This window comes from Phaseolus vulgaris, chromosome 7, assembly GCF_000499845.2.
Source record: "Phaseolus vulgaris cultivar G19833 chromosome 7, P. vulgaris v2.0, whole genome shotgun sequence".
NCBI lineage: Eukaryota > Viridiplantae > Streptophyta > Magnoliopsida > Fabales > Fabaceae > Phaseolus > Phaseolus vulgaris.
The window spans coordinates 8,698,885-8,721,243 of NC_023753.2; the positions used below are offsets into that span (position 1 = coordinate 8,698,885).

The 22,359-nt window shown below is 33.2% G+C and overlaps 4 protein-coding genes across 5 annotated transcripts; 2 read left to right on the forward strand and 2 right to left on the reverse strand.

The window, feature by feature from the left end:
- Nucleotides 1-557: 557 nt before the first annotated feature.
- LOC137828697 (uncharacterized) lies at nucleotides 558-3,717 on the reverse strand. Its single transcript, XM_068635379.1, has 3 exons — nucleotides 3,566-3,717; nucleotides 3,427-3,482; nucleotides 558-1,133 (listed from the first exon to the last, which is right to left on the reverse strand). Exons 1-3 carry the CDS (start codon nucleotides 3,696-3,698, stop codon nucleotides 600-602), a joined length of 723 nt encoding a protein of 240 aa, XP_068491480.1. The 5' UTR covers nucleotides 3,699-3,717; the 3' UTR covers nucleotides 558-599.
- Nucleotides 3,718-5,884: 2,167 nt separating this feature from the next.
- LOC137827572 (uncharacterized oxidoreductase At4g09670-like) lies at nucleotides 5,885-8,417 on the forward strand. Its single transcript, XM_068633768.1, has 2 exons — nucleotides 5,885-6,439; nucleotides 7,528-8,417. The coding sequence occupies exons 1-2, from the start codon at nucleotides 5,978-5,980 to the stop codon at nucleotides 8,146-8,148; spliced, it is 1,083 nt and encodes a 360-aa protein (XP_068489869.1). The 5' UTR covers nucleotides 5,885-5,977; the 3' UTR covers nucleotides 8,149-8,417.
- Nucleotides 8,418-11,473: 3,056 nt separating this feature from the next.
- Nucleotides 11,474-13,909, forward strand: LOC137827571 (geraniol 8-hydroxylase-like). Its single transcript, XM_068633767.1, has 2 exons — nucleotides 11,474-12,458; nucleotides 13,217-13,909. Exons 1-2 carry the CDS (start codon nucleotides 11,580-11,582, stop codon nucleotides 13,823-13,825), a joined length of 1,488 nt encoding a protein of 495 aa, XP_068489868.1. The 5' UTR covers nucleotides 11,474-11,579; the 3' UTR covers nucleotides 13,826-13,909.
- Nucleotides 13,910-15,404: 1,495 nt separating this feature from the next.
- LOC137827570 (putative disease resistance RPP13-like protein 1) lies at nucleotides 15,405-20,042 on the reverse strand. Of its 2 annotated transcripts, XM_068633766.1 has the most exons (3): nucleotides 16,112-20,000; nucleotides 15,800-15,810; nucleotides 15,405-15,720 (listed from the first exon to the last, which is right to left on the reverse strand). In XM_068633766.1, exon 1 carries the CDS (start codon nucleotides 19,867-19,869, stop codon nucleotides 16,132-16,134), a length of 3,738 nt encoding a protein of 1,245 aa, XP_068489867.1. In that variant the 5' UTR covers nucleotides 19,870-20,000; the 3' UTR covers nucleotides 15,405-15,720; nucleotides 15,800-15,810; nucleotides 16,112-16,131. The 2 variants fall into 2 exon arrangements, with proteins under 2 accessions (XP_068489867.1, XP_068489866.1); XM_068633765.1 differs by lacking the exon at nucleotides 15,800-15,810 and having other exon boundaries at nucleotides 15,405-15,684; nucleotides 16,112-20,042.
- Nucleotides 20,043-22,359: the final 2,317 nt, after the last annotated feature.

Consider the following 22,359-nt stretch of genomic DNA (forward strand, 5'->3'; position numbering starts at 1 on the left):
TGGCAAAATAATTTGGTGGGGTTATGTGGAGAATGCAATCTCACTACTCAAGGTACTGCGAATGATAAAGGAAATATTCAGGAAAGAGAGGAGATTGACAAGATTGGAGTTGAAGGAGATGTTGTTGAGGGAAACTAAAATGTTACTGCACAACAAATAGGCAGTAAGGAGGGTGTAGGTGACATGTTACTGCAAAAGGATGGGAAAATATGAGGTGGTTGTTGAAAATGTCAATGAATATGCAGTGTTCATTACTTGGTTTGAGCGCATAAGAAACCATGTAGGAGACAATATTTCACATTTATTCTTTCTAAACAAGATAAGTTAAATTGGTAATCTTTTGATCCAAACAAAAGTTGCTCTTATAAGGGCCATAACTTAATGGGTACACACATTCGTGTCCATGTCTTTCTCATGGATCAGTTTTCTTGCTTTCGAGTACTTGCAAAATTTTAGTTATTGATTCACCACATTCCACAACTTTCTAGTTTCCTTTAATATATGGAATATGCAATGTACCGGTGTGATTAGTTTTATAAACATGCCCTCCAACAAAATGAGGAAGAAATTAGGACATTCATAAATTTCAAATGTGTAAGCTAATTGAGTTGTTGGGAAAGGAGAACTAGTAATCCTTGTGGCCCTACTAATATTTCGTTAAGAAAACTGATGAATCCAAACCATACCACAGGAGTAACGTCCACACCTGCAAGAGGAGGAATCACTTTGCGAGTAGGAATCAGCAGTGGCTCCGTGGGAGCATAGGCTATTACATATGGAAATTTTCCCACTGGGAGTTTTGGGTACCAAGACATCACTATTCTCAAGATAAAGAGAAAACCAAACACTGAGAGGAAGGGACCTAGAAACCCAATGACCAACTTTGCAGTTGCAGGGTCCAGATCAGCAAGAACCAATCTTGTCATCAGATCTTTGGAAACATGTAAAGTTTCTGGTATGTTCAGCTTGAGAGTTTCCAAGTGTAGATCTGAATTAAGAGATATCTTCGTGGTACCTGCATCAAATAGTGATGATATTGCTGTGCCTGCAGATTCTCCAACTTCTATGTAATGTGAGCAACATTCCACGACTTGAGAATTGTCATTTCTTTTAGTGGGATACTTTGAACTTTTCTGCAACAATTAGAATCTCAAAATTAGGCTTACATAACATGATATTTCGCAGCGTGGAAGAAAATACATGCGTTTCATAGGGAAAGGGATCATTAAAATCTTGAGACACATTCAAATGTAGACAGTAGCCAATATAATCCGCCATTAGCTTCAATTAGGAGTGACAATCGGTAGATACCCTAATATTTTTCAACCAACTGACTCAAAACAGAAGAAACTACCCAAAATCTGAATCCTCAAATAACTTGAAATAAACTTATGTTTTCCCACTTAATCCTAAATACTGGAAACATCCATTCAACAAGCTACTGTAATGGGAATTTGATTGCAATTCCAATTTTCTTCACTGACAGTAATAATACGTTCCATGATCTGTGTAAAACATAAAAGTGTGCAACAGAGAAATGACCAGACAGTAAACTGATCCACGTTATGATTATTGGAAATACTGTCATGTTGGTAGAGCATCATCAAACAAAGGTCTAATATGTTCAATCTTGTCCTTTGAACGGTAAAAACCAAACACTCTCTCTTTATGATTATTGAATAACTATGATCCAATTTTGGAAATACTCTTATGTTGGTAGAGCATCATCAAACTAAGGCCTAATATGTTCAATCGTGTCCTCTGAACTTCAAAAATCAAATTCCTCGCTTTGCTTGTTATGCACACCTTCAAAGTAAATACAAGATAACACAACATTTCAACGCTTCTTTCCAAACTCTTCAAAATATATCAATAATAACTGAAGGACCCCGACTACAAGATTATTTGTTGCTAAACCAATACACAAAACCAATCTACCATAACTGAAATACCAATATCCTATTACACGGCTTCTCTTGTGGTTCTTCTTACAAAGTGGTTTAGGCCTAATAACCCTACAAAACCGGTTTATAGGTGATGATTACTCTCACTTATATACTATATTTTGGTATTGTCTCTGTCAATCTGTCTCTAGTTGACATTGGATTTGAGTTTTTTGAATAATTCTTTCCATTTTCAAGTAAAACACAATATGTAGATTTACACCTCAATTTCATCCACTTTTGATATCATTTAAAACAATCATATTTGTCACCAGGACCCTTAAATTGCTACTGCTATAATGAATGAATTCTAAGGAGCAGAATATTTCAGCCATTTGAACTGTATTTGTTCTATTCATGCTATATTATCCTGAAGACACTTATCTACTGAATATTCATATGAAATATTATTTTCCCCTTATTTTTCCTACCATTCCTAGTTAAATCAGTTTGTATCATTCATATTGCACCACAAATCCACCCCAAAGGAGCTTTGCTAACACCACAAATTCATATTGCATCAATTTGTAGCACAATTGGAACAGCTCAGTCTCCAAGATTACAAGGCCACAATGATGGTGTAGGTTTATCCTCCACTAACCCACTTATCCCTCTCCTTGTCTCAGGCGCTTCCACTTCAATGTACCAACTAAAGAAGGTTTTCTACTTATTCTAGACTCTTGACTTCGATTGAAGCTAAACATTGTTTTATTTATTTGGTTACTAAGCAGAGATAAAGAAAAACCACTTGAACTCACTACCTATCCCTCCTTCCCTTCTATTATTACCACCAAACTAATCTTATATCCCCTCACAATATAATATATTTGGGCACGATTAATTCAACATTTCAAAGTGATATAGAAGAATCTTTCAATTTAATATATTGTCCTCAAATAGAAACGCTAAACAGAATTCCTAAATACCTCGAAATTCAAGAGATCTGAGCTCTCAGCCACATAAGCATCAATGTAAACACCCATTTTTTCCTTCCAATTTTGGCCACACTTACAGTTGGATTTTTTTTTAAAATTTTTTTGTTGTATTCAGTGTCATGTGTTGGTATAGTATACCATAAGGGATGAAGCGATTTGCTACAATAAGAAGCACAAAGAAGAACTCCTTAATTATTTACAATTGTTCAGATGATAAAACCACTGTTCTGCTTCTGCATGTTCTACAACTCCCCTGAAATCCTGGGCATGGCTGCGTTTCCTTTTTTTAAAAAAATTCAAGTAAACAGAGGCCAAAGTGAAATTAAAACTGTAACAATAATCTAAGAATTCCAAGCTAGCTCTTTCACACATTGCATTTCCTCTTTCTTCATCATGGCCATCAAAATCACTAAACCATTTCTAAATTCTATACAGAAGGAAATATGAACATGAATTGAAGTAACAAACTCAGAAAAATCTCAAATGGGCATGGCAAACTTAGCCAATGAAAACATTCCCACGGGAAATTTACATATAGTAATGCTTACCCAGACGCCAAAGCGAAAATTGTTTGGTTTGAATATAGAAGGTTTGCATTGGCGTCCTACAAAATTGGAAAATTGAAACAACAAAAAGTGTGAAGCGGGCTTTGATAGATTGAAAAGCATACGAGAGTTGAATACTTACCTCTGATTCCAGCATGAACATGAAAAGTGTTCAGACTCAGAAGATAAGATTGCGTTGCCATTGTGTCTCGCTGGAACGTCCTGAAAGTAAATCCACTCATTTGTATTTCTGAGTTTTTAAGCCACGTATTCATCTTTAATGCTTTACTATTACTTCATTTGTTACCCTTGAAAAAAGGTTTATATATTATTCAAATAAAACTAAAATTATTTTTAAAAAGTTTAGAATAACATGTATTTTACTAATAGGTTTCTCTATGGCTCAATCCTATGGTGGATAAACATGTAGAGAGTTGTTCATTCCAAAATAAGAGATCTACTGATATAAGAAGAGTTTAATTCGTAAGTGCAGTAAGAATATTTTTTAAAATACTAATAATTAATAACAAAACATGATTAATATAGCATTGAAAATAATTATTATAAAATTTTTATGTATAACATTTCATTATTAGATGAAAATATAAAATTATTTACGGTATATATATATATATATATTATTTAGTCGTATTTAAATACAAATTTACTTGTGAGAATATGTTAGCACTTCTGTTTGGAAAACTATTTATATAAATTACTTCTTAATTACTTTTAAATGAAGAATTTGTTTTCAATATTGATAAAATTAATCTTGAATAAAATTGATTTTGAAATTTATTTATGTTTAATTTTTTTTATTAAAAAACAAAGTTAATAAAGTTCAATTTAATTTTTTTAATCTACACAAAAACTACCTAAATTATATATCCAACAAAATCAATTCTTCAATCATATAATCATATAATGTTTTTTTTTCAACTTATATACTATTTATGTAGAGGAATTTGAGCGAGGAAAGTGTGTTTGTATCCAATTATTTGAGTGGAAGTGTAGATGTGAAAGGGAGAGTTTATTTTGGCCATCCTTACTAGTGCAAATATGAAACTATCCTTATTTTATTTTTCTATGTAGGACAACTTTGGTGACTTTGATTCTGGAGGTTGGCATTGTTGGTTGGCTTTAGTAATCACGAAGGTCGTGTGGTGGTGGTTTGCTGAGAATGGACGATGTTATAGTAGTTTTCACCGCCAACAAATACGTACGAATCAACCATAATCAGTTTGTTCTAAGCCATACTTGAGTTCCACACAATAACAACTTACAATATGAGGTTGTATGTTTTGAACCATAATCGATTATGGTTGTAGTTGAATGAACCATAATCGACTATGTACATGTGTTTTGGTTTTTTTTTGTGGTTGCAGTTGTTCATGTTCATGGTTTGATGATATGGTGTTTAATTGTTCCATGTGGTGGCTTGAAGCTTGGTCTCGGTGTGTATGTGGTGGTGCAAGGTGGTGAGGTAGAACAAAACTAGAAGTAATATGTTTTTTTTCACTTTTTAGTTTGTTTACCTGACAAAGTTGGAATATTATATTTTTATTAATTATTTTTTTTATTAATTATACCTATCACATCACACATAAATTTTCACAAACTTTCTTCTCATTTCCCTTCACTTTTTATTCACGTTTCCTTAATTCAAACAATCTCAATTTCCACTTACTTTTTCCTCAAATCCATTTATTTCCTCCCTCTTAAATCCATCTTCAAATCCAAACAAAACATTAAACTAACTAATATTTACTTAAAACCTAGTTTAATTGTATTTCAATCAGAATAATTAAAATAATGGGGAAAACTAGAAAGAATCTCTTTCGTTGAACCTTTTAATTTTAAAAGTCGTCTTAATCTCTGTTCACATTTCTTTCTATTTCTTTATGAATTTTTATGAATAGAATAATTATCTTTTATGATTTTTTATAAATAGACTAAATATCTTTCTAAATTTCATTTATATATATATATATGGAAAGGTAATAACTTATGTTTTTGAGTTATTTTTCTTAAACATATTAATTATTTATTTTTGAATAGTCGATTATGTTATTTTCTCTATTTTTTTTACTAGTTATTTTATGAAGTTTGAACAAGTGATGTTTGAACTTTTTGGTTGTTTTTTATATAATTTTTATAACGAAAGATTGCTTTTATTTTTTTTCTCTTTGAACTTCTATAATAATTCATATATAGAAATTAGTTTTATCTTATAAAAAAATATGTTGTTCTCTCCTAAATTATGATCCATAAATAATAATAAGAAGAACAATTAATCAGGTTCGTGATTGATAATAATAAAGATTTCCATTCACTTATGTTTCACAATCATCTTTGAGAGTAAATTTTAAATATCCAAGCAAAATTACAATTATTGCACTAGTTTTAATTTTGATTTAATTTTATTCTTTTGAAGAAAATAATAATAGTAATAATCCAATACGACACATTTTACATCAGCTCACTAAAGTGTGACAACTCAGACTGACTTTTTTTCTCTTACATCACTCATCTCTTCACCTGACATTGATCGAAAATGGCGGAAACTCTTATCCAGATCGGCATTGTTGGCTGCGCCGACATAGCTCGGAAGGTCTCCCGCGCCATCAATCTCGCCCCCAACGCCGCCATATGCGCTGTCTCCAGCCGCTCCCACGACAAGGCCGCCGCATTCGCCGCCGCCAACGGCCTCCCTCTCTCGGCTAAAGTGTACGGCTCGTACGAGGCCGTTCTGGAGGATCCTGAGGTGGACGCCGTGTACATGCCACTCCCCACGAGTCTCCATCTGAAGTGGGCCGTGCTAGCGGCCCAGAACAAGAAGCACTTGCTACTGGAAAAGCCCGTGGCCCTCGACGTGGCCCAATTCGACTGCATTCTGGAGGCCTGTGAATCGAATGGGGTGCAGTTCATGGATAATACGATGTGGGTCCATAACCCCAGGACTGCGGCCATGGCCAACTTCCTCAACGATGCGCAGCGTTTTGGTAACCTCAAATCGGTATTCACTGCAACTGTTTTTCTTCAATTTTATTTTAATAATCTTCCTGGTTACAAAAAGAAAATGGTTAGAGACATTTATAACAAGGATGTTATTAAGAATCAATGTTTTGATGATTCAGCGAGTGAGTGAGGAACTCAATAATGGATTTTATATAGACATTTTTGGTCGGGGAATGCAGAGAAAAATAGAACTTTTATTTAAGAGAAGGTAGAGACAGATAGTGACTTAATTTCAATCTTAGTTTTTTTAAAAAAAATAAGATTGGTTCCTTATTTTTTTTAGAATTTTAGTCTTTTGGATTTAAAACAAATGTAGTTTTGGTGTATGTATTTTTTATATTTTGTTTTGGTTTTAATTGAATCATAAACTTAACATATTCGTTAAAATTAATTTAACACATTAAAATATGAAAATAAAAAATAAACAGTAAAAATTGAATTTTTGACTATAATGCTAATTAAATTTTCTAAAATTTAGAGACTAAAATCATTAAAAAAGTACAAGATGTGAATGAGGATTTATACACTAAAGTTTTAAGAATTAAATTTTATTTAATATAACTTTTAGAGTGTATTTCATGATACATGTATCCTTAGCTACTTTTTATGTTGTTTTCAACCAGAATTAAAAGTCCATTAACTTATGTTACTAACTCATGTCAACTTTATTCCACGACTTTACCATAATTAAACCATGTGTGTGCATATATTTATGTATATAACCTTTCCTCTTGCTTTTAGCAGACAAATTTCAAGTTTTGCTGATAAAAAAGGCACCACAGGTAAAATCTACATTTTTCTCAAATGGAGCAAACTAATGAACAAATGGAGTTCTGGTGCCACCCATTTGTTCTATATCCAGTTTCGAGAGTCATGACAAATATAAATTGAGTTTCGTTAAAGTTTTGAGCACCAGTTGGAGGAGTTGTTTCTGTATTTTGACTATAATATTTGCTTGGCTTAACTCCCAGTAGGAGCTGTTGAGTTCATTCGTGAGAATGGCCATTTGTTTTTCGTATTTTCAGTGGAGGAGATGTATGTTTTCACAGATTGATGACTACTGTTGTTGTGTTCCGAATTGTACAGGTTCGCACCTGCTTCACATCTGCAGCCGATTCAGATTATCTGAACAGAAACATTCGTGTAAAGCCTGATCTTGATGCTCTTGGTTCCCTAGGCGATCATGGGTGGTATTGCATTAGAGCAATCCTGTTGGCTGCCAACTATGAATTGCCTAAAACAGTGGTTGCTTCATATGAACCTGTGCTCAACAAAGATGGAGTGATATTAGAATGTGGAGCTTCTCTGTACTGGGAAGATGGGAAGGTAGCAACCTTCCATTGCTCTTTCTTGGCAAACTTAACAATGGACATAACAGCTATTGGGACAAGAGGAACTCTACATGTGCATGACTTCATCATCCCTTATCATGAGAAGGAGTCTTCATTTGTGGCTGGTACAGAAACCAGCTTTGATGATCTTGTCACAGGGTGGGCTAAACAACCAATCAAGCATACAATAAGCACTGATCTCCCTCAGGAAGCGCTTTTGGTTAGAGAATTTGCCCGCTTGGTTGCAGAAATCAAATTCAAAAACTCCAAACCTGACAAGAAGTGGCCAACAATTAGTAGGAAAACCCAACTGGTATTGGATGCTGTTAAGGCTTCCATTCAGAGGGGTTTTGAGCCTGTTCAGATTCAGGAGTAAACAAGTTTTATCTGTTGTGCATTCCAAATCAAAAATCCATTATGCATTTGTGAGCTGTCCATTTCTCTGAAATAACTTTTCTAATTATTAATTTCATTTCTTTAGATGATGGTAATTGGTGAATGAACAGAATAAAATTGTCTTAATGGGAACACGAAGGATTGGAATAGCTGATCCTTAGTGTTCATCTTCAAATAAATGTTGGGTTATCTTCAATTAAAGATCATACTATGAGGTTTATTTTACTTTATGAAAATCTCATTTTGTTCTATTAGTTTTAATTTTTTTTTATAACTTTTGTTATAATGTAAGGGTTTGCAACTTTTGCTATAATGTAAATATCTTCGATGGTTTAAATATGTAAGTATCTTTCCATGGTTTAAATATGTTTTTAGTTTTTTAAATTAGCTAACACTTTTTTTTCCTTCCTCGAATACAAATTTGTATCTTTTAATTTTTAGATTTTACGAAATGTGATTTTCGAAGTTGGGCGTGTCAGGAGTATAATGAATTATGCATCCTTTATGTAACATTAAATTATTGAAGAAAAATTATGCATCCTTTATGTAACATTAAATTATTGAAGAAAAATTATGCTAATTAAATTTACAATCAATCTAAAGAAACATCAAGAGTTTATATGAATTAAACTTTTACATTTTATTCTTAGTTTACGTTAAGAACTCATGGGTTATAGATGCACACTAATAACCTCTTATATTTAAATAATAATATTTTTCTTTCTCTTGAAGTTTATAGTAATATATATATATATATATATAAATAAAAATCTATATGAGTAGTTGTTAAATAACAATCATAATTTATAAAAAAATATTTTAATTGATGTACACATTTTTTAAAAAATTTACCGTCTACCTCAACCTTTTTTCACATAAAAAAATTATTACTTGCATAATTGTATACAATATCTCTCACACTTTATCTAAACAAATAATTTTTTACTTTTTTTTACCAGGAAAATAACTAAATAAAAAATAATGTGTTATCTCAACACTTTATAAATGTTATATGAAAAAAAACTAATCATCAAAATAAAAATTAACATTAAATTATAATTTATTCAAATAATATATTATGAACATTTATTTATTTAAGTATATATTTCATATTCATATTTACGTTTAATTATATTTTAAAGTTAAAATATTTTGAATATTTTAATTATCTTATGCTTACGTAGTAAATGATAATAAAGAATAATAGATAAATAGTTTCACAGCTATTTTACTTTTCTTTTGTCATCAATCTTTATTTTGAATATATTAATAAAGAAGAGTAAAATTTGTAACATTTTAACCATATTTTTAGAAATTATTATCGGTACAATAAAATCATTAAATAAAACAATTTTTTAGAAAACAAAATAATTAGTCGTAATAGTAACTAAATTAGATAATATTTTTAGAAACTAAACAAAATTTTGGTTTCTAAATTAGTTTATATTTAAATAATTTTTAAATTAGTATCTAATTAGCTATCAAGGTTTTAACTACCAATTATTTAGTTTCTCAATTTGGTAGAAAAAACATTGATTGCTAATTAGATACCAATTTAGAAGTCATTAGTTCCTAAAATGGTATATAATATTATAACAACTAATTATTTTTTGACTCTAAAATTGATTTTTATTTCATGATTTTCTTGTAGTGTATGTTATCAAAATCTTGTTATATCATCTGAAAATATTTAATTTCATGTTTAATGTTTTTTTTTTTGTTTGAAGATCTTGTATTCATTATAAATAGTTATTATAAAGTGTGTTAAAAATCTTATATTCTCTAAAAAAAATTAAAATTATAATATATAAGTAAAGTTCAATTATTATCTTATAAATCAATTTTCTTACAAATCAATTTTAATGAGATGAAATTTTAGATTTAGTTCAATACATACTCTCTCTTTATATATTAAGTCTTTTATGCAAACTTTAAAAAGGTGTAAATTTAGACTTGATAATTAATTGGTGTATAGTTTTTGTTAACAACATAAATGATTTATTAACTATGTTAATACATTTCTTTATAATTATGAAAACTGTTTTTAATAAATGGAAACCTAACTTGTAATGAGATTTTTTTTTATTTAAAACGAGCAATACGTATTTAAATATTTAATTATGTTTAGTTTTTAACACAAGAGTACTTTAATTATTTTTTTAATACATCTACATACACCAATTAAATCATTTACATTTTTTTAAACTTTTTTTTCTTAATTTAAATATGTTCACCTTGTAGTGTTTTTTTCTCTCTATTTTCTAGTTAAGGCAAATAATAAATTAATTTAGAACTCTTAAAAAAAGAATTAGAATTATCTCTATTCCAGAAAAATCGTACATTAATTTATAACATCTAAACAAAACGGTTGAATTGTCACGTCAGAAGAAGTGGTGTTTTTGGTTCATTGACATTTCTGGAATGATCTTAGTGTATAATTGGGTTCGAACAAAAAGTCATGTAGGGCATAGTTAATGCTCATCTCTGCTTTACAAGGTTAAAATTATAATATTGCTTTTAGTAATTTACCACGCACCATCATACACCTAAAAAATAATTCTTTGGACCTTTCTTTTTTAGCCTTTTTATTATGATTGTTTATTTATCTTAACATATATTATCCCCTTTTAAAGTTCTTTTCATCAAAAACAGGTTAGGCATATAAATATACATAAAGCATTAAGTTGAACGAAGTTAATGAGGTATTGGTTTAAACATTTACCATCACATAATTAAATAAAGTAATCCATAAACAACTTTAAATAAGTTTACAAAGCGAATCTTATCATGATCTTAGGTAAGGTTTAGGTAAGGCAGTGAAAATGGTTCAAGTAATCCATCTTACGTTTTAAAATTTATATATACAAAGTTAGGAATATGTCCCTTTCAGTTATTTGAATATTGATTTTAACTTAATTCATAACATGATAATACTAAATAAATCCTAGAAAATAAAAACTATCATATTCTGATCCATTCATACACTCCACCACTTTTATCTTTATATTCTTTTACTTAAATGCGATATTCATAAAGTCAATGAGAAGGATGTAAAGATATCTACATTCATAACACTTTAAATATCGAGTTCATTTAAAAAAAAAATCTATTTAATTAATGAATTAATATTTCATAACGATGAGTATAATAATTGTTTATTTTATGAGGAAAAGTAACGATGTTTTAAATCTTCCAAGCTATTTAAAATCTTAAAAATATGAATATTATTTTATTAAAATATAAATATCTATTTTAATACTGTAAAAATATATAAATGTAATTTAGCATAATCTAAAAGATGCAATTTTTCTTTTATTTTTAATATATAGGATATCCCCCACAGAACACGGTCCTTCTATACTTAGTAGGTTTTTGAATCACGTCACGAGGCAAAACCCAGTAAATTTCATCATGGACCTTCTCATCTTCCTGTTACTCCTCACACTGTTCCTCGTCACGACCCGGTTCATTCTCAACCGCCGTGTAACTAAAAACCTACCCCCCGGTCCAACCGGCTTCCCTATAATCGGAAACCTCCACCAACTGGGCCCCAAGCCACATTGCGCCCTCTCCTCTCTGGCCCAAACCTACGGCCCAATCATGTCCCTCCGTCTGGGTTCAGTTACCGTGGCAGTGGCCTCTTCTCCAGCCGCGGCCCAAGAAATCCTCCAAAAGAACGACCAAGCTTTCGCCAACCGCCCCATCCCGGAATCCGTGGCGGCCCAGCCCAACCTGGGCGACACCCTAGCCTGGGCCCCAGCAGACCAACGGTGGCGCAACCGTCGCCGCGTCTGCGCAACTCAGATCTTCACCGCCCAACGCCTGGACCTTCTACAACACCTCCGGCACCGCAAAGTGCAGGAACTGGTTCACCACCTTCGCAAGCAAGCTTCGAATGGAAAAGCCGTTGCCATTGGAGATCTGGCATTCGCGACGATGCTGAACCTGGTATCGAACACGGTGTTTTCGGAGGATTTGGTGGACCCGGAGTTCGAGAGTGCAGGGGAGTTCAAGGAGGTGGTGTGGAGGATCATGGAGGACGCAGGGAGGGTTAACTTCTCCGACTACTTCCCGTTGCTGAAGCCGTTTGACTTGCAGGGCGTGAAACGACACGTGGCGGTTTCATACGTCAGGTTGCATAATATTTTCGATGGCTTGATTCGGAAACGTGTTGCCGAGAGAGAGGGTCCGCGTGTCGTGAAGGGGGATTTCTTGGATGTGTTGCTTGATCAGTGTGAACAAGGTGAGGCGTCCGATTTCACCGTTGAAAGCATCAAGCCGTTGATTCTGGTAACATCATTATTATGTTTAAGTATGATCTTGGTTGATAATTGATTTTAATTTTAATCAACTTTTATTCTTTTATTACGAATTTTACTTTGGTTCTTTTTTCTAAACTATTTTTCATAACAGATCATCCGAACTAATACTGATCATATTTCTAAAATTTCGATGACAAATAAGCGAAAAGTAATAATAAATTGTAAATTTTACAAAATAATAATAGTTGTCTGTTATTTGTAATTAAATTATAGATAAAAGAGTACCCTTTAGTCATTATTAAAACACATTTGTGTCATTATTCAGATTAGTAAACACACATTTATGTATCCACTTTTTTTTATGATAATAGAAAAAAATAGATATTATAATAATTATTAAAAGAAAAAGGTACTATAGAAAGAAAAATTACAAAATAATTTTTTTATTATGTTATAACTACAATGTTATAAAATAATTACAACTAATCTTTTAACTATAGAATACTAGCAGATATTTTTTTTTATCTATTGTAGATACTTTTTTTTATAAATAAGAAAATTAACAGAATAATTACACTAAACAAGTCAAAATTGGTAATATAACGTACATACTAAAGAAATTAAAAAATTTAGATTTTCTTTATTAATAGTTATAAATTACAAATATCATTTAAAAATGCATATACTAAAATAAATTAAAAAATCAAAATCCTATTTATTAATAATTATAGTTATAAAAGCACTTTCCATTGAATAGAATTGATGAGTATTGGTTATTGGAAGCAGGATTTGTTCATTGCGGGGAGCGACACTTCAGGATCAACAACAGAGTGGGCAATGGCAGAACTTCTACGCAACCCAGAAGTAATGCAGAAAGCAAGAGAGGAAGTGATCCAAGTGATTGGGTCCTCCAGTGTTGAAATAACAGAAACAGACATCCCTAGACTTCCATACATCCAAGCAATAGTGAAAGAGACCCTTCGGCTGCATCCACCAGTACCCCTTCTCTTGCCCTACGTTGCAGGACACGATGTTGAAGTAAGTGGGTACACCATTCACAAAGGGAACCAAGTCCTCATCAATGCATGGTCCATTGGGAGGAACCCCCAGTTTTGGGATGAACCATTGTTGTTTCAGCCCCAAAGGTTTCTCAGATCCAACATAGATTTCAAAGGCAGGGATTTCGAGTATTTGCCTTTTGGTGGTGGTAGGAGAATTTGCCCTGGTTTGCCACTTGCGATTCGGATGATTACTTTAATGTTGGCTGCGCTTCTTCACTCTTTTCAGTGGGAGCTTCCTCAGGGTGTCACTCCTCACACCCTTGACATGACTGAGCAGTATGGAATAACGTTGAAGAAGCTTTCTCCTCTTTCTGCCATACCCATTTCACTCTGAACTTTCCATGCAAATATCAAAACTTTCCCTGTAAGAACATTCCTCATTAATATTGCATAATAATATTTACTTCACTTACTAGAATTTCATCCTAGTTAAAAATTTAGAATAATATCATTTCACAACTACATTTTTTTAAATAATTATTTGACAACTCTTTTTAATAATTAATATAAATAAATTTTTAAAAATAAAATAGTAATCTAAATCGTTATATATAATCAAAAAATCAATAGATTAAGTTTTCTAGATTTCAAATTTATATTTGGATTTTTTACTATAATGAAGTTGTTTTTTTTTGCTTTTTACCAAAATGGGATTCGTTTAAAAAAAATTACAAATTTAGGCAAGTCGTACCTATTTGACACGACTTCATATGCACAAATCGTCTCAACTTGGCACGACTTGAAGCCTTGTCATACTGAAGTCGTGTCAACTTGGCACGACTTCTGCCCTGTCATAATGAAGTCGTGCCAACTTGGCACGACTTCTGCCACGTCATAATGAATCTTTATTTTTTTAATTTTATTGTTTATATATTGGGTAGTAAGTTATGTAATGTTAAAAATTAGTTTGATACATAATTTTCTAAGAGTGTTAGTTTTAAGGAACAAAAAATTGGATAATCATGTATTAATCACGTTTGACGGTAATGTAATACAATAACTTGATTATTTGATTAATTAAAAAATGAAGAAAATTGTTATTGAATTTTGGAAATAAATAGATAAATGAAAATTTATTGTATTTGGAAAATAAATAGAGAATTATTGTTGTGAATTTGCAAAATAAATAGCTTAAGAAGTAATGATTTTACGGAACACGTAATGATGAGAAGAGATTAATTAGAATTAAACAAATTAGTAAGATTCATTACAAGATATAAAAAAAAAATATAAAAGATTCATTATGACGTGACAGAAGTCGTGTCAAGTTGGCACAACTTCAGTATGACAGGACAGAAGTCGTGCCAAGTTGACACAACTTTAGTATGACAAGGCAGAAGTTGTGCCTAATTGAGACGATTTGTGCATATGAAGTCGTGTCGAATTGACACGACTTGCCTAAATTTGTAATTTTTTTAAATGGATCCCATTTTGGTAAAAAGCAAAAAAAAAATAATCCCATGATGGTAAAAAACCATTTATATTTTTCACAGCTTAAGTTCATATTTTTATCCATTTTTTTAAATTAAATTTTTGCTAGTTGAATATTGATACTAAATCTGCCAGAAAACATTCGTTTTTATTTGTTTACTTCATTTATTAATTTAATGATATAAAAATATATTTTCGTGGTCTCTGCTCGCGAAAACTCTAGCATCTCTCTTGCCACTACCAGCTTGCAGTGATATTTGTCCTCGCACCAATGTCGGATAAGTAGCAGCAGAGTTCTAATACCATAATACCATGTTGCTGTCAATCACGAAGCGGAAGATCACTGTGAGAAAGAAAACGAAAGTGAAAAGCAATCTTAAACCAATGTCAAGTGCTTTGCTGAATGGATTTGCTATATTATTTTCCTTAAACCTTTTCAATCTTAAAGTTACCGTGTTAAGTGATATCTTGATCCAATAGTGTTTTTGCCATAAAGCAATGAAATTGCTTCTTCAAAGGAAGGAAATACATCTAAATTAGAAATCACTTTTCAACGTTCTTCACCAAGTTTTCTTGATATCAAATAACTACAATAAGTGCAAAAGAAACATCAAATCATGTACAAATCACTGTATACATTGTAGCTCCCACTACGCTAGCATATGATGGTACTTTAGTATCAGCTTGTCTTCACCTTTTGAAGCAAGCAACTTTTCAGGCTTCTCTTCTCGGATCAAGTTCACAACCTCAGGGCAGGCCAATCTGTTGAAAAGAACGTTAAAGAAAGCAGCAAGCGAGCACCACCTACCACAGCTAATGCCATGATCTCAACAACAAACAATGTTTTTAATCAATACATCTAAGTCTAATCTCATCACAGCAGTTAACCTGTCGAAATGAAAGAGCAGGAAGTTATCTACTCATTCAGAGAGCTTGTGTCACGAGTTTCTTTCAAACTTGGATTTGCTCAACTTCTCCCAACCCCACATTATTTGATCATATTATCTTTGGTAGTCTCAATGAAAATGACACGAATGCTCAATAAAATATATACACACAAAAAGTTAGGTTTTTTAACACTTGCAATTCCAGTCCAGTGTCAAACCGAAGAATTATGTAATTGAAGACATTTAATTGAATGCAATATCTTATTAGATGTTGATGACGTTAGTGAAAGAATGAGAATTACCTGCTCATCATCCTTCTTCGTTAAACCCATCTACCATCAATCTGTATCCCACGGACATGGCACATTTTAGCCCAAATTTCACTGTCCTTTCTGTGGCATCGTTTTTGCAGCAAGGGAGATCCCTCTATTATTAATTTTATTAGAGAGACCGGCAGCCTTTCTCCCCCGATATTCTTCAGCTTTAAGCAATAGTTAATGCGCAATTCTTGTAGCGACGTTAGATGGAGAAGGCCCTTGCACTCCAACGTCTCCAGACTTGACAATCCACTCAGATACAGAGACGTGAGGAAGCGAGGCAGCAATCCTTCCTTTGGGAAGGAGTTGATGCCATCACATGGACCGTAGATATTGAGATAGGTAATCATGTCAATGGACATCCATGCTTGGTTCACTAGTTTCTCACAATTCTGGATCTCAACTGTTCTCAAGTTAGGTGGCATATTCCCTCCTGGAAATGACTCAATTTGTTGGCAGTTCGATATCACAAGATATTCCATCTTTGGGAGAAGAGTAGACATCTGATCGGGCAATGCCTTCAACTTCTCACAATCATAAACATCTAACCTATTCAAATTGGGCGCAGACAATCCTTCTCCCGGGAATGATACGAAGTTGGGACAGTTCATAATACGAATAGAACTCAGTCTCTTAAACGACTCTGACCCTACGACCGAAAGAGATTCCATACTTTCACAATTTATGATTTCAAGACTAATGAGATTTGGAAAGGTATCCAATGGAAGAGACGTTAGCCAATCACAACAATTATATATTGACAATGATTCCAGTAATTCGTGTTTGTGTTGCATCGAGAATTTCAGTTTCTTTAAATCACTGATGTTAAGAATTGTCAGCGATGCTGGGAGACAATCACCTGGAAAAGATATGGCTGACGAACAATCATTTAATGACAAGGAACGGAGGCAAGTAGGTTGGATGTTAGTCATGGCCTCCATCATGGACTCCACTATTGGGCTTCCTTCTATGCGTATATTTTCCACCAAAAGAGGAAACACATGAAACGCTACTTTGCTGCTTTTGCTTATCTCTAATCTTTGAAGGGTGGGAGCCCTTGGGATGGAAGAGACAAGAAGCTCGCAATTTCTAATCGTGAGTACTTGCAGAGCAGGAAGGTGATTTGGCAAGTCTCCCTTTAGTTTGGAACAACTTTCTATAAAAAGACTCTGAAGCACAGGAAAAGCTTCTGATTCGATTGAACTCCACACCTCCCAACAAGGCATATCATCAATGCGTAGAGATTGAAGGGAGGGAAAGGGCGTCACAGATGAACAATCTTCCTTCTTATAAAATCCTGCATCAATAGTCTTCACAGAATTCATGTTTGAAATTTGGAGGCTCTTGAGAGATGGTAGTTGCCCAAGTGAAGGAAGTGTGCAACAGTTGTTACAATCTTTTAAAAACAGATGTGTTATATTTTGATAGGAAACATTCTCAACCCATTCAGGAAATCTGGTTCCTTTATAACCTCTGATTGACAGCGATTTCAGGTCTTGGTGAGGGTGTAAGTTTCTGAGTACATCTAATTCAATTTCGAAGTCGATGTCATTGTCTTTACCCATAGACCATTCCAAGATTAGATGATTAATGTGCTTCTTATCCATTATCCTGGCCTCTAATGCTTCTTCACTTTTGGTAACATTCTCCAATTTCTTAATAGAAAAATCACCGTGGAGATTTGAAAGTCCTCCTACTTCTTTGATGCTATTCTCTTTATGTTTGCCCACAATATAGACATCCAACTTCTGTAATTGATTTAGTTTCCCCATTCTTTTAGGCATCCCTTTTATGGATGTTCGAAGAATTTCAAGATGACGCAAGTTTACGAGATTTTGTATGGCACTAGGCAACTTAGTCAGATTCAAGCAAGAATACAACTTCAAAGTTTGTAGATTATGCAAATTGCACAATGACTCCGGCAGTGCTTCAATACTTGTATAAGAGATATTTAAATAACGCAAATGGATCAGTTCACCAATTGAATCAAGCAGAGGAAGCTTACTTTGGAACCTACAAAATGATAAAACTCTCAAGTACTTCAGCATCGACACTATAATAAGTGGTGCCTTTTTATTGTTGAATGGAGAATCTTTATAATTGATCAGCAAGAAAGTTCTTGGAAACTTTACTGTTTCGAAAACTTCAATATCCGAGACTGGATCACTGAATCTTGTAAAAGACAAATGACGAGTCTTTCTATCAATTCTGGTTTCTTTTCCAAGGTCATCTGCTCTAAAATAGAATTCCCCGCCAATGAATGTTGCTAGATCATGCATCAAGTCATGCATTACAAAACGATTTCCCCATATTTGATTACTTTGAAAAAACGATCGGGAAACCAAATCATCGAAATACTCCTGACCAACTTCTTCTAAAGTCTTTCCTTTTTTTGGTGCTTTTACAAGATCTTCAGCCATCCACAGCTGGATCAGTTCATCTTTGTGCAATTCATAATCCTTGGGATACAGTGAGCAATATACAAAACACCGTTTTAAATTTGGAGGGAGATAATTATAACTAATTCTGAGTGCTGGAATAATTTTACACTGACTTTCAGGAAGTTCCCAAATTTCACTTTCAAGTACATTATTCCAATCCCTAATAGCGTGCTTTCTTCTCAACATTCCTCCAAGTGACTGTGCAGCTAAAGGCAACCCATTACACTTTTTAACAATTTCCTTTCCAATCTTTTCTAGAGTTCCTCTATTCTCACTGCCTTCTGAGAGAGGAAAAGCATGGTTTGCAAACACCAACCAACAATCTTCATTTGACAATTTGTTTAATTGATATACTTTAACAGTTTGAAAAGGAACTACAGCCGCAACATTTTCATTGCGGGTTGTCACCAGAACCTTACTTCCCCTAATCCCACCTAGAAATGGTTTTGTAAGACTACTCCAAGTGTCAGAATCCTCTATCCAAACATCATCCAATACAATCACGAATCTTTTACCTTTCAGTTTTTCCATCAAGTAAAGTTGAAGGGCATTTAGATCACTCAATTTACAAGGCTTCTGGGTAATTTCCTCTATCATAGTTTTTGTGACCTTCACAATATCAAAGATATCAGAAACACAAACCCATGCCTTTAAATCAAAATTCTGCTGCTTCAATTTGCCATCGTTGAACACAGATCTTGCCAAAGTGGTTTTTCCAACCCCACCCATGCCTACAATAGGGATCACGGACACCTCTTCATCATCACTGGTATCCTCTAACACCAACTTCATTATGACCTCCTTATCTTTATCTCTGCCATACATAACATATCTATCTTCCAGAGATGTTGGCTGAGCTTTCCATGACTGGTTGCTCTCCACTGGAATCTCCTTCAAATCAAGACACTCCTTTTGTTTTAAAATGTCATCTAATCTTTCAACTAAGTCTTCCAACTTACTAATACTAACAATCTTCTTCCTCTTGAAAAGGCCAGAAAAGGAATCGCTTACCTCCTTTTGAGTAGCAGCTTTAGTAGAGACTTCATCAACTAAGTCGTCAACCTCGTAGACAACATCTCTGAGAACATCGAGCCACTTTTTGACATTGGAGTCTGAGATTTGTCGATTCTCAGCATCAGCAAGCACAACTCTAACCACTATCAGCTGGTTCTCCACCTTTCGTAGCAACTTGTCAGGCTTCTTTCCACGGATGAAGTTGAGAAGCTCAGGGGAAGCTAGCCTTTCAAAAAGAACGTCAAGGAAAGCAGAGAGAAGTGCACCACCTACCACGGCTAAAGCCATGATCTCATCAAAGGAACAAACAAAAACGTAAAAGGAATTGGCTGCAAGAGACTATGGTGCTTCTAAATGAGGCCAACTTTTGTGAGGAGATTTGGATTGCTTCAACTCTCTTCACTTCAACTTTCTATTCTCTGTCCCTACTTGCCATCAAAATGAATCGTTGGATATATATTTAGAATTTTGATGGTTGAGATTGAAGATGCTTAGTTGAAAAAGTGTAGTGGTATGTCCTTTTCAAAGACAAGGATGTCGGATGCTTTTTGAAAATTTAGCATAGATATCTTAATTAAAAATTCAATAGATAAGAATCAAGACTTCATGAGTGAAATACTAGTTTTTCATTTTGTATAAGTACTTCTAATCTATATTTTTCTTCAGCGTAAGGGATATAAATTGATTTTACCTAAAGTTTTTCTTATTTCCTTTCCCATAAGTATATATAGAAACAGAGCCAAATTGTAATTGAGCCTGTTGCAAGTATGGTTAATGATGTAATACATGTGGTCATAGTTGACTAAAGATGTGAAAGGCAGCAATTAAATCTGATATGGGAATAATAGAACTTGCATAATTCATGTTCAAATCAAGCATCCATGATCTCTTTGGGTGATTTTGCAATAGTATGCCCATTTACTTTAAGATACCATCTTGGCACAGCACGGTCCTTGTGGACATAATCAATCAAAGGATAAATTCTGATGTATACATTATGACTTGTATCAGTTGTATGCTTTCTGGGACTGCTTTTGAGTTTTTTCAAATCCGGCATTAGATTTATGGTTTATCGTGTCTAGCAATAAATTTCAAGGACTGAATTTAGCTGTAAAAATGCTTTGCTCTTTGACTGGTTCTTTTTTATTCATCACTTTATTACTTAATGTGAGTATTAAATTTTCTTCAAGTATAATGAAAGAGCATGAAGTTATTTGCTTATTTTGAAGGAACTTGTGTCATGAGTTTCTCTTAAAATTTGATATTCTGAACTCTCCCAGTAGTATTTTATCATATTATCTTTGGTAGTGATATAAGAGTAAAGTCAACTCAGAGATTGCAGTTTGTATAGAGGGAATGTAATGACTATTTACATTAGTATCATGGTGTTTTCAGACCCTTTTTTTTGTGTCTGAGTTTTCAGGACAGATTGTCATATATGTAAACTTGCGCTCTTCAGGATAATGACCATCAATATATATAGCATTAATCCAAGCCAAGAATTTCACTCACTAGGAATTTAACTACCAATTATTTAGTTTCTAAATTTAGTCTCTAAAACTTTGGTTGATAATTAGATACCAATTTAGAAACTATTTAACAATAATAGAAACTAATTTAGAAACCTATTACAAAATAGAACAGAAATGAACAAAAGAGAACAGAGATAAACAAAAGAGTAAACTGAAGACAAAGGATATGAGAATGAATATATCTTCTTTCTTGTTATTCAAATCAAAACACAAATGGTCTGAATATATACAAGTAGTACACTCATTCTAGGTTTAACTAAAGAGGGAAAAAATCAATAATTAAATACTAGAATCATAACACACACAGGACAAAATAAAGGTTATTCACCTCTATAAAGAAAAACAACTGATAATTAGAAAAGACACTCAATTAATATTAGGATCCTTCTGTAACTTTGGTATCTGTATCCTTTAATACCCCGCCACAAGCTGGGAAGCAAATATTGATGAGACCCAGCTTGGAACAAATATTCTTAAAAGATTGAGGACTTAAAGTTTTTGTATAAATATCAACCAGTTGCTCTATGGTGGAAATGAGAAGCAAATGGATGAGACCCTTCTTTAATTTTTCCCGGACCACGCGACAATCTATTTCTATAAGTTTTGTACGCTCGTGAAACACTGGATTTGCTACAATGTATCTTGCTGAGTCATTGCCACAGTATAAAAAAGATGGTTGCTCAAAAGGAACTTTGAAATCTTATAGAAGATAAGTTAGCCATTGAATTTCACATGTAACAGTGGTCATTGCCCTGTATTCAGCTTCACAAGAACTCTTTGATATTGTTCCTTGCTTCTTTGATTTCCAAGATATGAGAGAATTCCCAAGATACACACTAAAACCAGTCACTGATTGTCTTGAATCACAACAGGTGCCCCAATCACTATCACAAAAGGCTTTCAGATGAACAGAGGTAGTGGAAGAGAAAAATAGACCAAGACTTGGAGCCCCTTTGATATATCTGAGAATTTTAATCGCTGCATTATAGTGAGCAATTGTAGGCTTAGCAAGAAATTGAGAAAGTTGTTGCACAGAAAATGTTATGTCAGGTCGGGTATTAGTGAGATACATAAGTCTTCCAATCAATCAATCTTCTGTAGGCTTGAATATCTGTGAAAGGAACGTAGAAGAGAATTTCTCATGATTGTCGATAGGAGTGGGAGCAGGTTTGCAGGCTAAAAGACCTGCATGTGTTAATAATTCCAATGCATATTTCCTTTGATTTACCATTATTCATGTCTTACT